The 16,626-nt window shown below is 38.4% G+C and overlaps 1 protein-coding gene across 1 annotated transcript; it reads left to right on the top strand.

The window, feature by feature from the left end:
• The first annotated feature begins 866 nt into the window (after positions 1-866).
• On the top strand, positions 867-14,821 carry LOC145463071 (sodium- and chloride-dependent GABA transporter 1-like). Its single transcript, XM_081446788.1, has 11 exons — positions 867-1,234; positions 2,968-3,102; positions 4,336-4,654; positions 4,782-4,914; positions 5,020-5,154; positions 5,505-5,608; positions 7,617-7,741; positions 8,087-8,199; positions 8,588-9,085; positions 10,584-10,683; positions 12,625-14,821. The coding sequence occupies exons 1-10, from the start codon at positions 997-999 to the stop codon at positions 10,677-10,679; spliced, it is 1,896 nt and encodes a 631-aa protein (XP_081302914.1). The 5' UTR covers positions 867-996; the 3' UTR covers positions 10,680-10,683; positions 12,625-14,821.
• The last annotated feature ends 1,805 nt before the right edge of the window (positions 14,822-16,626 follow it).

The following is a 16,626-nucleotide window of genomic DNA, read 5'->3' as shown; positions in this document are numbered from 1 at the left end:
ACCTTTGAGACTGGGAAAAAGATCTTTTTTATTTCCCGCTATGGGCAATTCCGATATTTTTGACGATGACGGACAAGTTCTGGCAAATGTCCACTTCTTGGGTTCACAGTTTGTTCAGCATCTCAGGTAAAAAGCGAGATGTGATCTTAAAGATATGCTCAATTAGCGTTGTTGCCGTGGGATATTGTGTCTTCCTTTGTACTATTTTCTGTACAATAACCTTAATAATTGCACGACAACTTTTCACGTGATATTCTTGAAGCCACTTTTTAATGTGGACTGGAAAAAAGTGTTAATCAGGCTGAAAAAAGGTCTTGGGCCAGAATCAGTCCTGAGGTCTCGAAATTTTCAATTGACAAATCTGGTCCATTGGCGATCGATTTATTTCAGAAAATTTAATATGCATTACCCGCCCAGGTCCATTATCGTCGACTGCAGGCTGTCATCAACAGGGATTTCTTAAAAAAAAAAAAAATTCTCAAGATGTATTGCAATCGATTTCGTTGCAAGATTTTTCTCATTTTTGCACGAAATAAAATTTGGCAGCTCAAATAACATCAGGAGCCCATGGTCTCCTGATAACATAAAATCTGCTTTCTAGCAATTTCCTGGGAGTCGACCAGGAAAAAGATCAGGTACCGCCCTTCCAAAGCATTCACTCGGGGTTATCATGTGATGTTTAAATATTCACGTTTTTACAGTTTTATTTAGCTTATTCTCGCGAAAAATTGGGCAATGATTCAAGTTTACGTGAATTTATTTTGTATTGCGAAACACGTGAGGAGGCTACATTGTTTACGTAAACCTAACCCCAGAACGAGGCTGGCACGGTATATAGTTTTGGCGCGCAATCGCCGTTGTTGTCATAACCACATGCTCACACTAGACTCACGAGGGATTTATGTAAATAAACCTAAACTGAGCTTCGAGAGCTAGAATTTCGGGTAAAATACCGGTTTTAAAATCACAAACGTGAATAACTGCGAACCCGGTGACATGGAATCGAGCGATAAGAAGTTGATCGAGAAGGGGAAGGAAGTGAAAGGCGAGCAGACCAGCGATACCAGTGGCAGCAGTAGCGCAGTGGATGAACGCGACGTACAAGTGATTGAGATTGAAGATGAACGAGAGCAGTGGGGGAAGAAAGCGGACTTTTTGCTCTCCTGTATCGGGTTTGCTGTGGGATTGGGAAATGTCTGGCGTTTTCCGTATTTGTGCTATGCCAACGGAGGAGGTAAGTCGCTATTTTTTCAACTTAGATTCATGAATGGAAGTGTTCCTTCTCAATGAACCAGTACGAAGTCTACGATATCCAAAGACAACCGCGTGAAATTTTAGACCATACACCGTTTTCCGGGCAAGTGACCTATTCGACACGGAACCAAATAGGGTTCTCATCTTAAAAACAACCATATTCATCCAATTTTCCTTTAGCAGAGCAATCAGATAAACTTGCGATCTAACCACGCCGTTTTTCGCAGTGAATGAATACATAAACGCAGTCAGTAATTTTACTCTCATTAGCTATGCATGAACAGTTTCCCGCGTCGCGTGTTAGTCATTCCAACGGCTTTAAAACCCGTCTAATGTGACATTTTCAGGACATTTTAGGTGTGCAACCACATAATCTATATTATAAAAAATCTATAAAAGTAGATTTCGAAGTAATTCGTTGTATTCGGTTCCTTGAATATCTTTGCTTTCAGCTATTGTGACGAAGAAATGAATAATTTACCCACCAAACGCTTACCATGTGGTTTTCGGCGAAAAGCCACAGGAATCCTAAACATAACCCTTAACCGAGGGAGATGCTTGTGGATTGTTTTAAACCTGACTTTTTCGTAGTATCTTTATGTGTGCTACACGTTGCGTTGTATTAAGTATTTTTGTAACAAGGCGAACTTCCTCTTGGGCTAAGTAAAATATCTACGCGTCACGTACACTTGCACAGTTCAAAATCGTTGGTTTTTTTTGTTTGTTCAACTGATCATGTTTGATGCTAAAGTAGCAAATTTCCTCCTTCCTTATATCCTTTGTAAAGTTGTGTGGGAGCAACTTCAGAATACCGGGCCACTTTATTTACATGTGTCGGTGGGCTTTGAAGTCTTACGTGCAAAATAGTTCGAACCGGAAAGTTTCAATTCTGCACATGCCTATTTTTTCCTTTATGAAATAAATTTATAGGAAACAACTGTTTGTCAGTGAAATCTTTGAGCTGGTTTTGGAGACATTCTCTTCCTTCCGCGATCGAGACGTGGCAGATTTTCAATATGCTAATGAGCTTAGTGATCTTTGGAATGTAAGTGCTCCATCAGTCATCGTGGCGGTCGATCATCTTATCAGATGTCTTCCAAATTTATCATTTTGGTCACTAAACTATTGTACTAAAAGATAATTTTTCCATTCATTGTTTAATTAATACCGTATTCATTATCACCTCGTGTCTAGACATAATTTACCTGAAAGTACTGAATTTACATTGAAAAAGATCTTGAATATGGTTGTAACATTTCTTTTCATCCAAACCTTGCACTGTGCACTACAAGATACTCTGTACAGTGTAAATGCACAGTCTATATGTATATATTAGTTTTATCCATAAAATATGTAGACAATGCTGTTGGAAAATGCAGTTACAAGTTTGGTCTGTGTTATGTATCTTCCTGTCCCAGTTATATTATGTCTTAATGTTTCCAAAGTTTTCTTTTGGAAACCTATCCTGTATCACCTTTTTAGACTAGTTGACTCTGGAAGCATGCCTGCATAGAAGGCAAACATGATGATGAAAAATGTTCACATGTTTGAAGTCCATATTGTTCAGTATCAATATTTTATACTATGTTTAGACTATGTCATATCCACCAGTTATAATTGTTTATCAGTTTCAATCTTTGTCCAAGTGTGTTAAAAATAGAAATCATCCGGTTGCTTTTCTTAGAAGGTAATTTGCGGTTTTATTTATTTCAGGGGCGTTCCTTATTCCCTACATAATAATGCTTATATTGTGTGGAATGCCCATGTTCTACATGGAACTGGCTGTCGGCCAGTACTTCAGTCTAGGACCAATCGGGACATGGGGAGCCGTTTGTCCATTGTTTCAAGGTAAAGTGAATCAAGCTTTATATTGGGGCTGTATATTGTCTTGGCATTTCAAAAATGTGTATTTTTGATCCTGTGTGCCCCAGACAGGGTCACTGGGTATAAGCAATACAAGCACTACAGGTATAAGCAATAACTGATTTTAAATGGCACATTGCCTAGCATCAGCTAATGGTTGAAATATTCCTAGTTGACAATGCAAAATATTTTCTGCTATTTGTGGCACCACATTAAAAAAGATCTTTGTGACTGAAAATATTTTTTTGAACACAATTGTTTTTGTAAGTGAGCAAGCGTTGGTACAAATGTGTCCTGATGTGTTTGCTTAGGACTTCTGTGAAGATTTTGACTCAGTCTGGTTATTTGCACACTGTCAAGTTTGAAAAAAAAAGAAGATTTAACACTTGCCTTGGACGTTCAGGGCAAGTGGATTTTCTTGCCGGGCAAGTGACTCTTCATTCTCACTTGCCCTATGAGCAAGGGCCTGGGCAAGTCGTCTGTGGACTAAATAATAAAAAAAAATAAACTAAGACTTGCCCAGCGCAAGCAAAATTCAAGAGGTGCTTGTCCGAAGGGCAAGCTGGAATTCAAATGTTTTTGTGAGCCCTGTTAAAGCCAAATACAACTAAATCTTCCATTGTGACAGTCACATGAAACTGATGTTGTTTTGAAGTTTAAGTTTGCATCCCTTTTGCTTACTTTGCACTATCAAAAACTCTTATAGTTGTCATCAATCCTCCGTAGGAAAAAAGATGGCGACTGGTACATTTAACCATAGTTCTTAGCGCACGAAAACCTTAACAATGCTCATAAACATGTACAGAACCATTATAAAATCTTCAAACCTAGGCTACTTAATATCCTTAGTATGGGGACAAATATTGTGAAAATTTGGCTTTCTTTGTGCCATTTAGGCTGTGTTAGGTTCGCAGGGCATTGTGGTAAAATGTACAGCCACCATCTTTTTTCCTACAGTGGATTGCAGTTCCCAAACTGGTAAAATGAATTCTCTTTTACCATGTTTTTGATCCTTCGTGCATGTGGTAGCATCATGCCAGCCTTTGAAACCAAGCTGTACCCTTTCTTTGTCTACTGTTCTTCTCCAGGTATGTCTTGGTCTGCCTCCCAAAGCTTACACTTTGGGGTCCAAATTAGAGCTACTTTAAGGTGGTCATGGAAATTTATATCACATGTGAATGTCACAAGAAGGTAACATGATCTCTGGTTTTCTTTTAGGGGTTGGATTTGCAAGCATGATGGTGTCCTTCCTGGTGTGTGTTTACTACAACATTATCATTGCTTGGTGTTTGTACTACCTTTTCTTGTCGATGGCCAAGGATGTACCCTGGAAGTCTTGTGGTAATTGGTGGAATACTGACAAATGTTTTGCAGGGCGCATTCCTGAAACTAGCTGTTCTGCTGTTGCGAACAGCAGTGCTTCCCTAGGTAATGGTACTGCTGCCTTTGCTAATAAAACTGCTGCCCTGGTTAATGCAACTGCCTCTAACTGCACGTTGGCCAAAGATTTCACTTCTCCACCTTTGGAGTATTGGGAGTGAGTAATCTTGTATGCAATGTAGCAGTCAAAGATTTGTTTTCTATTTTACAGTGTATATTAATTGACTTGTGGCATTTTTCGTTATTTGGCTTTCAACTTACAGCAATATGTTTGTCCCTTGTAGAAATTATGTTCTGCGCATAACAGATAGCATTGGAGATGCAGGAATTTTTAGATGGGAGATATTGCTTTGTTTACTTGCAGCATGGATTGGTGTGTATTTCTGTATGTGGAAAGGTGTCAAGTCATCTGGAAAGGTAACAATATGAAATTAAATTTGTTTTATGTGGTAAATGTGAACATTTTGGTCTCTCAGATGTACAATTTAAGTTTATAAAATGTTTTCTATTTTTTTCTTAAAGGTTGTGTATTTCACTGCAACCTTCCCATATGTTGTGCTTTTCATTCTGTTTATTCGTGGAGTCACACTTCCAAATGCAAGTGAAGGCATCATTTACTATTTGAGGCCAGACTGGGTACGCCTGAAGGATCCTAAGGTAAGCCAAAGTTGTGGATAAGCAAGGCTGTCGTCTGAGACAAATTACAAGGTGCTCAAAGGTTCCTAACCCTGAAATGCTGGGTGCCCAGCACTTAAGCTTATATGAAAAAATAAGTTTTTTCCAGTCGCCCAAAGGCAAAATTTAGTTATCTGTGGCACCTGCAGCGCTTCTAGAGCACAGCCCAGTTAAGGAAACTATACTTTCTTTGCACACTGGGTTTAGAAAAATTACTTGTTAGACTGTTGGTTTGTCTCTATTTCCTGTGTATGATTTGTTGTTTTGCTTTTCTAGTATTTGAAAAGTATATGAAAAGAGCTACATTTAGAAATCATTTCTTTTCTGTTAAGGTGTGGGTTGCAGCTGCTACTCAGATTTTCTACTCTCTGGGAATTGGCTTTGGTTCACTTGTGGCCATGGGGAGTTACAACAAGTTCCATAACAATGTATTCAAGTGAGTGCTTTGGCTTTGTATGTATTGTGATCATGGGAAAGCTAAAATGAGCTTGGATGACAACACAGATTGGTCATCCACTTCATTAAAGGACACACAACTCAAAATGTACAGCACAGGTCAATGTTATTGTTGCTCAAAAATCTCAGAACCTTAGTTTGGATATCAGAAAAGTGGGGACAAATTTGAAGTCAAGGATTTAGGTGATTGCAAAGAGCTTCCATTATTTTGATAATTTTCCTTTTCACCCTCTTCAATGCAAGAAGTAAATCATCACTCAAAGTGCAATCTTTCATTGCATAACCGGCATTGACAAAATCTGGATCGGACCGAATCACGGATCGGATCACAGACCGGACCACGGATCGGATCACGGATTGGATCACAGATCGGATCAAGGAAAAAAATTCAAAATTCAAAATTTTGTGGAGCAAATTACACTAGAGTGACTACTGTGAGCAGAACGTTTTATTTAATTTAGGTGTGATATTCCTTTATTCTTTTATAATATCAAGCCAACTGGAAGCTGGTCACAGATGAATTTTTTTCAAGCTGTTGGGTTTTGATTGTGATGATCAATCATGTCTTCATATCTTTCTCCGCAGTTCAACTATATGATATTTCGTATATTCACTTGCACTCTTCACCAACTAGGGGTATATCACGAACTCACAATGTGATCAACTCCCAGTTGGCTTGATAGCTCAGTTGGTAGAGCACTGCACCGGTATCGCAGAGGTCAAGGGTTCGAGTCCCATTCAGGCCTGAATTTTTTTTTCAGGCTTTAATTTCATGACCGCTTAAGTTGTGTGTATAATTGCGATGATCAATCATGTCTTCATATCTTTCTCCGCAGTTCAGATAAATGATATTTTGTATATTCACTTGCATCAAAGGTAAACTGTCATAAAACGAGTCAGCATGGTAATAATAGGACGAACGTATGAATCGAAACACAAAAACTAAAAACACTTAAAAAAAATTAAACACCTGATGATTTCAAACAATTTTCATTTTTGAGACAAGTGTATACTTTTACAAGATGTGAGTTTGGAATACAATATTTCGCACTGGAATAAAATGAAACAAACCATTTGTATTTCAAGGAAATATAGCTGTTTTGCAAAAAATTATAGGAATAACATCGATAGTGTGAATGATAGTGCAACCCGAGAATAAACAACATATTAGGAGTTACGTCACGATTTTGAGAGTCATTTTTAGGATCGTAAAGAGTTGCCTTTGAGTAGAATAAAACCTTAAAATGATTGTGTTCTAGGTTAGAAAACACTTCAGAGGCAAGAACAAATCAAAACGGAATGAGGATCATTAAGGATGGCAAAGATTAACGAAGACTGCAAATGACGAACTTGAAAAACTAGACTAGTTTTTTCAAAACGTGCAATCGTGACGTAGCTCCTTTAAAGCAAGCCATGTCCATAAGTTTTCGTACATAAGTTTTCTCATTAACTGTAACGCCAACTGTGATGCTCACATCTGACATGAAAATGTAGCCAAGAATTAGCTACTGATACGGACAACAATTTCAAAAACGAGAATGGGAGGTTCACGCAAGCTTCAAGCCAACTAACGTTCAAATATAACTACATCTGCCTGTTCATTACAATTTAAATTCGTCGTAAATTAAGCAGTTATGTGGCTTTTTAAATGACCTCTTGTCATTCTCTGTAATTAACATGTCATTGTGTCAAATTCGGGATTCTTATTTTTCACATATTTTAGTCTTCCACTTTTATTTTTTATTTATTATCTTATAAACGATTTGATTTTTGGGGGGATTTTTTTTTCCTTTAAAACTTTGTTTTGTTTTTTTTTTTCTGTGATCCGATCCGTGATACGGTCCGTGATCCAGTCCAGTCCAGTCCAGTCCGGTCCGATCCTGGTTTTGTTGACGCTGTTGCATAACTGAGACTTAAGATATATGTTGTTTTCTTTGTAGTTACATAATATTGTTTGCAATGTACTTAATATTTGCTTTCTTTGGTAGAGATGCAATGATGATCTCACTAATCAACTGTGGAACCAGCATTTTTGCTGGCTTTGTCATCTTTTCAACACTGGGCTTTATGGCACATGTTCTGAACAAAGACATCACGACAGTGGCAGCTACAGGTACAGACCACAGCAACACAAAGCAAATGTAGTTCGTGTAAATCTGGCTTGATGTTAATTAGGCAAACAAGCTCTAGACATAACCAAACTGGTAGTAGTACCAAGCTTTGTACTTAACAGCTGTTTACTCAAGTTCGTTTCCCTCATTGTAGATAGTAACTTGAGCCATAAAGGGACAGGAAAGTCGTGGACAGTTACATTTAGCAGGCATTACAGTATCTTGTAAAGAAAAAGTAACAGAGTTCTGTTCCCAAGGTTCTGTGTGAACTGTGCGTCATCTTTTGTTTTAATGGCCAACTGAAAAAAACAGGTGATTGATTGTGTACATGTTATTACTCTCTCTAGGTCCTGGCCTCGCTTTTGTTGTGTACCCAGAGGCTATCGCTCAAATGCCAGTATCACCACTATGGGCCATTCTGTTCTTCTTCATGCTGCTTACACTGGGTCTTGACAGTCAGGTAATTAAAATTGTGCAATGTCTTAACTTTATAACGGTGAAATATTTTGCTTTAGGCTACTAGTTCCACGTGTACCTGAATGTTTTGTAGGAGAAGCTTGCTAAGAAGGGACAAGTGCCATTTCTAAAAATCTGCTCAAGATACTGTGTTGGTAACACAAGAGCATTGAACATTTGTCAATTTTGCATTCAACTTTGATACATTTTAAGGTGGTCAAGTTGCTTGAACAGTCAAAGGCTTCAATAAGGTGATATACATGTACAGTCAATAGAAAACTAACATCAAATCAGACATTAGAAACATAAAGGGACGAACCATCGTAATATTCAGCTTCAAATAAAACTTACTTTCATAGATAATTCATACACATTTTCCTATTGTTTCTTAGTTTGGCATGATGGAAGCAGTCATCACAGGTGTAGTTGATGAGTACCGCATATTCCGAAAGCACAAAGAACTCTTCATCCTTATTGCATGTATTCTCTGCTTCCTTCTTGGCCTGCCATGCGTCATGCAAAATGGAGCATATGTTTTGAACCTGTTTGATTATCAGTCAGGAGGTGTTTCTCTCCTGTTTTTGGGATTCTTTGAAACTGTTACCTTAGCCTGGATCTATGGCACAGACAGATTCTCTCTCGATATTGAGAAGATGATTGGTCGCCGTCCTGGAGTTTGGTGGTGGTTCTGCTGGAGGTTTTGTTCACCACTCATCATGGCAGGAATATTCCTGTTCAGCATCTCCCAGTGGGGCGGAGTTTCCTATAACGATTACAAATATCCACCTTGGGCTGAATTTTTTGGATGGGTTCTGGCCTTATCATCAATGCTGTTCATTCCTGGAATTGCAATCTGGCAGTTGTACCGGACTCCTGGCACATTCACGGAGGTATGTGTGCTTAAACTAACGTGAGGCCTTCTTCCTGAAAGTAATCATGTTGTAGTTGGTCAGAATATCAATACATATGTAAGATTGTCAAGCACACAGGCGACAGGCCGAAGAAGTTATTTGCTGGATGTTGCATCAGGAAACAAAATTCAAAGCTCTCTCCTTGTGTTGTGCCACCATCTAAGTGTGTCCAGTCTTGACAATCATTTTCCCTAGTTTTTGTGTTAAGTTTGTTCTCTTGCACATAAGCTAATTTTTGACAATAGTTTTTCTTTGATCCAGTGTTAAATTTGTATTTCTCAGTGATTGGCATGATATCTAGATTGTTTTCTATTGAAAATGAAGGGAAACAGTTATCCATGATCAATAATGGTAATTGAAGTAAGTGGAGTGCAATTTGGTCTGAAATCATAGGCATGATTTCAAAAACTCATTGGAGCATGACAAAGAAACAAGCAGTTCTGAAGTCAGAATGAAAATAGTCTACTTGAGGTATAAAAGTTCAATTCTCGTCACCTGAATCAATGATGGAAGGCCTTCCTTTCTTCTGTGGTTGAGGCTGAGACTTTTCATTGTCTTTGGAGAAGGAACTTGAAGGTACATATCCTGTGTAATTCTGCTATCGATTTCTTTTGAGTTGTGAAACTCCCTCGAGTGCACGATGCCCAGTGGATAGTAGGTTTTTTTTCTTTTAAATACCGTTCAATGGCATGATTTTAAGGGAGTCCAGCTCATTATCTCCGTTTCTTTTTGTGACCTCTGCGTAGTACTCAATAGTCAGGACCTTGTCAAGTTCTTGTGGCGCTATTTGTTTTAAGATATTTCCAAGATGGCGGGACTGGTACCAGCTTCGTAAGACGTTAGTTCATTCACTATTTTGTGCAGTGTGGTGTATTTTGACTGTCTTGTTCACGGCAACAGAGTTGAGCTCTTTTGTTGCTTCATTTGAAACTACTGGAAACCTGGAAACATCTACCTTCTTGAGATGGCTCTGAATTTGTTGTTGTGTGGTTTTCGTTTGTTTATGTTTTACTGGACTCGGTATCAAACGGACCTTGAGCTGATGTTGAAGAAAATTGCTAAAATATTCGTCAAAATGGACACTGAAAGTTGGAAACTTCCAATAAAGTAGGTCTTCAGCCTGAAGGAGCTCATAATCATCATTCAGAAACTGTAATTAATTAAATTCGTTAATTTTTTTGGAAAAAATCTACAATAACAAAAAAGTTTTGGCAATAGTAGTTGCAAAATTCTCCACACAGTGGCTCTTTGCCTTTCATTTTCCTGAAATTTTATTGATTACTTTAAACTATCTTGAAATCTGATAAGTTGTTTTGTTTTATTGTCCCATTCTCATTGGCTGAGAAAAAGATGCAATTTAGAGCAAAAAATAGTGCGATTCTTGAATAAATCACACCACTGAGAGCCAATCAGATTGTGAGGATGACCAGTGATTTCAAAATGGATTTAATAAAAACATTTATTTTCCATTTTGCAGAGACTTTATATCTGCCTGAAACCTGACCCTGTTGTTCAAAGAGAGATCGAGGAAAAGCAAGGTCTTGATCACAGAGTTGAGCTTGTAAAAGTGTAAAAAGGTGAGTTGCTGTGTTACAGTACCGATCAGAAGAAACCTAACAGGGAACGTGTGACCGAATGCGTTCTGTTTCCGTTCCACACGCATTCCCGTTCCCATTCTGTATCCGTTCTGTATCCGTTCTGTATCCGTTCTGAATCCGTTCCGTATCCGTTCTGTATCCGTTCCATTCCCGTTCTGTATCCATTCTGTGCTTTTCTGTTCCCGTTCTGTTAGCGTTCCATCGGTAAGCGTTCTTGGAACTTGTTCAAAGGAACGAGGTTTCCGAGAACTCGTTTACAAGATTCGATTAGCGACACTCATTTGCATTTCATAAAATGGGTTAAAACTCTCGCCTTTATGCGAGAATAGGGACAGTAAACTTAAATTTTCGTGGTGAAAATATGAGTCCAGTTACTCGAGAAATATGGGAAGATGGTATTGTAACTTCAAGGCCAGTTTATGTTTAGTCTTTTTTCCGAAACGATACGAAGCGACCAGCAGTCTGTGTGATTGCCTGAGGAAAGGAAGAAGTAAACCAGCTTGCCAAGCACTTTTAATACCATCGACGAAAAAATGCAAACAAAAGACGAACTTTTGGCTCTTGTATTTACACGAATACTTTTAGTGAGATTTAACATTGAAGTATCGGCGAAAACTGTTTGGCGAATGCGGCAGAAACTAGGCTGGAGGATGCGAGCGGTGCAAAGTACTGACAAAAAGCCGAAGCGTGCATTTTGTGATACTTTTACTGACGTTATTTTCACAGGCAAATTTTCAGTAAAGACTGAACGTTATCCTCGCCGATCCTTCTGCAAAGGTGGTGAACAACACTGTGCTAAAGGTCAACCAAGACATCGATGTTTTGTTTTGTTTCTCTTCACAAGGAAGCCTTTCAATCCCAGTCTAACTTGACTCGTCCATCCATTTCCTTATTTGGACATAAGTTGAGCTTGTTGACAATAACAAAATGGCCGCGATAAACTCGAAATGGACGAGAAGATGCAGGGAAGATGCCAGTTTAGTGCATGTAAAGAGAAATAAAAAAAGACATAAGATGATTCGTTCTGTCATTTTCTTAAGATCGCCGGGCTGGACAAAAATTGCACGAATGTGTATTTAAAGTTACATTGTTTCCAAATCCTCGGTAAGCACTCTGATAGCATAACTTACTACCATGTGTTCTGAAGAACGCGTTCTCATATAGTTTGCGTTCTGGAGAATGCTTTTTTCCATTTTTGTGATTCGTAACCGTTCCGTATCCATTCCATTTCCGTTCGGTATCCGTTCTGTATCTGTTCTGTATCCGTTCTGTACCCGTTCTGTTTGCGTTCTCATACCCGTTCTGTATCCGTTCCGTTCCCGTTCGCAAACGCGTTCCCTGTTAGGTTTCTTCTGATCGGTACTGTATTTTGCTGTAACAAATTAATCAATGATTTCCTAGTAAAAATACTTGAGCTGTGTTTTACAGTTATGACAACACATGGAGTATTACATGTATGCTGGTACAACTGGCATTTCTAGTGTTACACTGTACCCATATTTGTAGGAACTCTGTTCATAAGAGTACAGGGCTAATAGAGGCAGTTGGTAAGGATAAAGTTTCATACAAACCAAGTAGCCTATCAGGCTGTAGCATGTAGCAACTAGGAGTATTTCTACTCCCTCCCTCCTCCTCCCCCTTTGGTGGAATGCTAGTCCATCGCAGGGTTACCCCCAGCAATAAATTCTTTGGTACCCATTTATACACCTGGATGGAGAGAGGCACTGAGAGTAAACGTGTCTTGCCCAAGAACACAACATGATGTCCCAGGCCATGGCTCGATCCAGAGTCGAGCACACGAACCATGAGGCCACTGTGCCTCCCAAGAGACAGTTGAGTGCCACCTAAACTGGAGTGAATTTTCATTTGTCATGTTTAAGATGGTAAAACTAATTTCTGTGTTTTCTGTCTGGTTTGTAGGATGTGTGGGAAGAGTTGTGTTGATTTGATATTACGTGGTTTGTAAATAAAGAATAATTGTCCCAAAGGTGACATCAGGGACTGATCTGAGATCTAAGAAGTATGCTTGTTCCCCTACATACTCCAAGAGCTGCAAGAGAAATGCATCAAGGCTGATGTTGAAAATTCTCCTTTTGGAGGAGTCGCTGTGACTGTTGGGAAGTCATAATGATGAAGTCCCCAGGGTAGTTGCAGTTACATGAAATTTCACAGATATGGGTGACATCTCTCAAGGAAGTGCTGCTACGAGTTGCAATGCTTGAAAACGAGTATGGTGTAAACCTGCATGTTGAGCTTACTGACAGTCAAAGACCTGCCAAACATCCACAAGCACCTTCATTTTATGTAGCTGTTTACGAGATGAAAAGTTGGTGTTAACTCAAAAACTTCAAGGATGTCACAGGGTTACCAATTTAAAGTTGGAAACTAAATTGGAACCCTTATTGAGTTTTAAAAACCCCTTTTGTAATAGAGTATAATTTTCTTAGAGTGTACCTATTTTGTTACAGCATTTGCCAAGCATTTGTAATTTGTAGCCCGGTGCTACAGAATGCAGTTGAACCTTTTAATGTGAACACCAGTATATTTTGCAGAGGTGTTCATATTACTTAGGTTTTATGTAATCATAAAGTGAGAATGGTGACTGCTGGGTCAAAATTAACAAACCATTTTTATTTGCCAAGTTCGTCGGCTGTCTACTAGTTGAGGTTCAGTTGTAGTATACAGGTAAATCATTCATAACATCAATCGTATTTAAAGCTTGGTTTGTAGTGAATTTGATGGCTGTGCCATCTAAGACTAGCAGCTCTTGAGCACAGTGGCTGTTGAAAGCAAAATCCCCTTACATTGATCACTTTTGGTGTTTTCTGCAGAAAGAATTACAGGCAACTCTCCAGTTTTCTATAAGATTTGATGTCTGAATGCATGTATAGAAGCCTAGAGGTTGTCAAAACATTTAGAGGTAAAATTGACACAACTTTGCAGTTTCAGTTTTCTAAATCTAAGTTGTGCCTTTAGTAAGGTCCAAATGTAATTTGCAGTTTCAGTTTCGTAAATGTAAGTCGTTTATTTAGAAAGGTCCAAATGTACTGTGAAGATACAAGTATTTAAAGAAATGTCTAATCCTAATTTGTGTCGTGGTAGTGTACTTAAATATTGCAAGCTAAGCTAAAAAGATACTATATAGATGAATATTTAGATTATTTCTCACTGCAGCTGAAGTGTTTTGTATAGTAATTGAAGAGAACTTTTAATGTGTACATTGATGGATTGCATGAAGATGCATGCCTCCAGTGAGATTTGGAATTATAAAGAAAACATTGTCGTTTGTTAAAAAAAAAATCATACACCAGCTGTTAATACCTATTAATGTTTGATTATGTAAAAGTGGTTTAATTGAGATTTTAGGTTCAGGTCAACACAGTCAGTGATGGAGTCTTCATCATGAGGAGTACTGTAAATGACTAAATAAGCCCTCCCTCCCAAAATAGCCCCTCCTGTCTACAGCACTAGATCAAATTTTGAAAAAGCCAGTCAATGAGTAGCAAATGACATGCCAGACTGTAAACATGCTTCAAGAAAGTCATCTTATCCTCCACTATGCAACCTAGTAGTCACTTTCTAGATAGCTGCATGTATCCAAACCCTCCAGCTGGGCTGGGTTGTTTAGAGCCTAAATAAGCTAACCCAGTTTTGATTTCAGTTCTGTAACTTTTTGGTGAGGTTTTATGTTTATATTGTTTGTCCTTCAGTCTTGTGTTTGAATAATCTCAAACTACACCAAACAAGCAGTGAAAAACATTTTTATATTGGAAAAATTAATGCTGCGGCTAGGTTAGTGTTAACAGCCCTTTCGAACGACCCGGCCCAGAGGGATTGGAAGTATTGATATAAGATAATTGATGTAGATTAAATGATAGTATACACATGGCCGTTAAGATTGGCAAAAACAGTACATTGACAGACTGTTCTATCAATCTTAAAGGCTTTGCTTAGGGTTATCTTGCTGTAAACCTGTTTGAGTTTGCATTAAATTCCATTGCAGAAATGTTTAGGTTCTTAATTGGTAAAACTCTTGTTTGAGAGGTTCATAACTTTCTTTGTATTCTAAGTGTTCAATGGTTGTACTTTATTGTTATTCAATAGATGTTATTTTATTACCAACTTTGTTTCATCTGTGGTCATTGTAAGTATATAGTTGAAAACAGTTTCCTTTTGTTCACAACAAAGAAAGTATGGACACGTTTGCTGTAATTCTGCTATCTGAAACAGTACTGTGAAAACTCAATACACAGTACGTGTAGGTATACTTAGAAAATCGGTGACGGTTCACTTGTGCTTCTGTTCGTTACTTCGTTTAGAACATAGGCCCGCATCGCATTCACGTAGAGGCTTGCATTTAACTTGACCTTTATACTAACTATACTATCTGACAAGTAAACCACTAGTAATTCAACTTATAAACTAAACCTGCTATAAGGATGGGTAAATTCTGAGAATTACAAAATGAGTGCCCCTTTATGAAGTGTGGAGATCTTTGAGAGAGTGATAACCTTATCTCTTAGGTAAGATATTACAATACATAACAGCCCAGTGTCCACTAAAACCTTCGTTTACAATCGAGAGGTTGTGAATAGATTGCTGACATTTGGCATTTCTTTTTGCCCAAGGTAAAGTACCCTAAATTTCTAAGCTTTGTTAGGCATTTATGGAAAATAAATTGATCCGGAAAAAAATGGGCACTGGTCGAAAAAACTTTCCAAGCTCTTTACTGATAAAGGTGTAATCTCTGTCAACTTCGTCAATTTCATTTAGATTGGCCTTTTTGGGTGATCTTGATAAGTCTCCACCATTCCCCCGTAGATGTATTGTATCAAGACTACTGAGCGTTTGCAATGCATCGCGGTTACATTTTAGTTTCCGCGTTCCAAGAGCGTGACGTTAGTCTAGGGAAACAAAACTAAAAAAGTGGGTTGGAATAAGTGTGGAAAGGACCATGTACCCTCATTCTTGACCTTGGTGTATAAATAAACGAACAAATTATTCTTGTCACAGCCTGCAAAATTTGTGAAGACTGCGATACAGTCGAAAGCTTCGCTTACAAATTTTTCAGACTTTGTGACGAATAATTTGTTCGTTTAAGTGTGGAAATGTTGTGAATTCTGCAAACAAGAATTTGTGAGAATCGCATGTGATGTTGAACTTTAAAATACAGAGTGGAAAAACGAAGAGATCTAGGTTCACCGCGCGTCACTCCCACAATATTACTTGAACAGAGAGAAAATTTATCTAGGAAAAAAAGTAAAATTGAAATATAAGAGATGTAGTGGATCAACTTCAAGGAACAAGTTGTATTTATATACCACGTTCTTAAGACCACTGATAATATTTTCTCTAGTGGTCTATAATAAAAGGCAAAACAGTTACTACAATAGACCATCATACTTCTTTAAAAGAAAAGGACGATTTTGGTGGTTAGCTAAGATGTAAAGGACGCTCATTCTCGACCCCAGAGCTCTTCTCTTTTGCGCTGCTTGCTCAAGAAAACGAAGGGTCTGGGGTCGAGAATGGAAGGACGCTGTTTTACTTGATATGCGCGCGACCGCGCGCGATTACTACAAGTAAATCATGTACAGTAAGGGTTGCGCAGTGCAGTTCTAAGGAATGTTCGGAATGCCTCCGTGAACCCTCTCAGCTGTTCCCTGTCTTCGTTTTTCTTCGGAATGACTTCGTTAATTTTCGTCATTTTCCCCAGTTATTCCAGATCTGAACTCGTGCTATATTTTTCTTCAAGTGTTAACATCAAGCGCTGTGCTCCATTACAGCCGGTCAAAACTGAAGGGATTTTTTTTTCAAGTGAATCTGAGGCAGCGCTTATCAACTTGCGCGCGCATGAGCAATTTGTCCAGAAGACGTCAATGGTTAATAACCTTTACGTCACAATCAAGCGATCATAAAAGTTTT

The sequence above is a fragment of the Orbicella franksi genome, chromosome 12 (assembly GCF_964199315.1).
Source record: "Orbicella franksi chromosome 12, jaOrbFran1.1, whole genome shotgun sequence".
Lineage (NCBI taxonomy): Eukaryota > Metazoa > Cnidaria > Anthozoa > Scleractinia > Merulinidae > Orbicella > Orbicella franksi.
The sequence above is the reverse complement of the archived record's forward strand: the minus strand, read 5'-3'. Positions and strand labels throughout refer to the sequence as shown.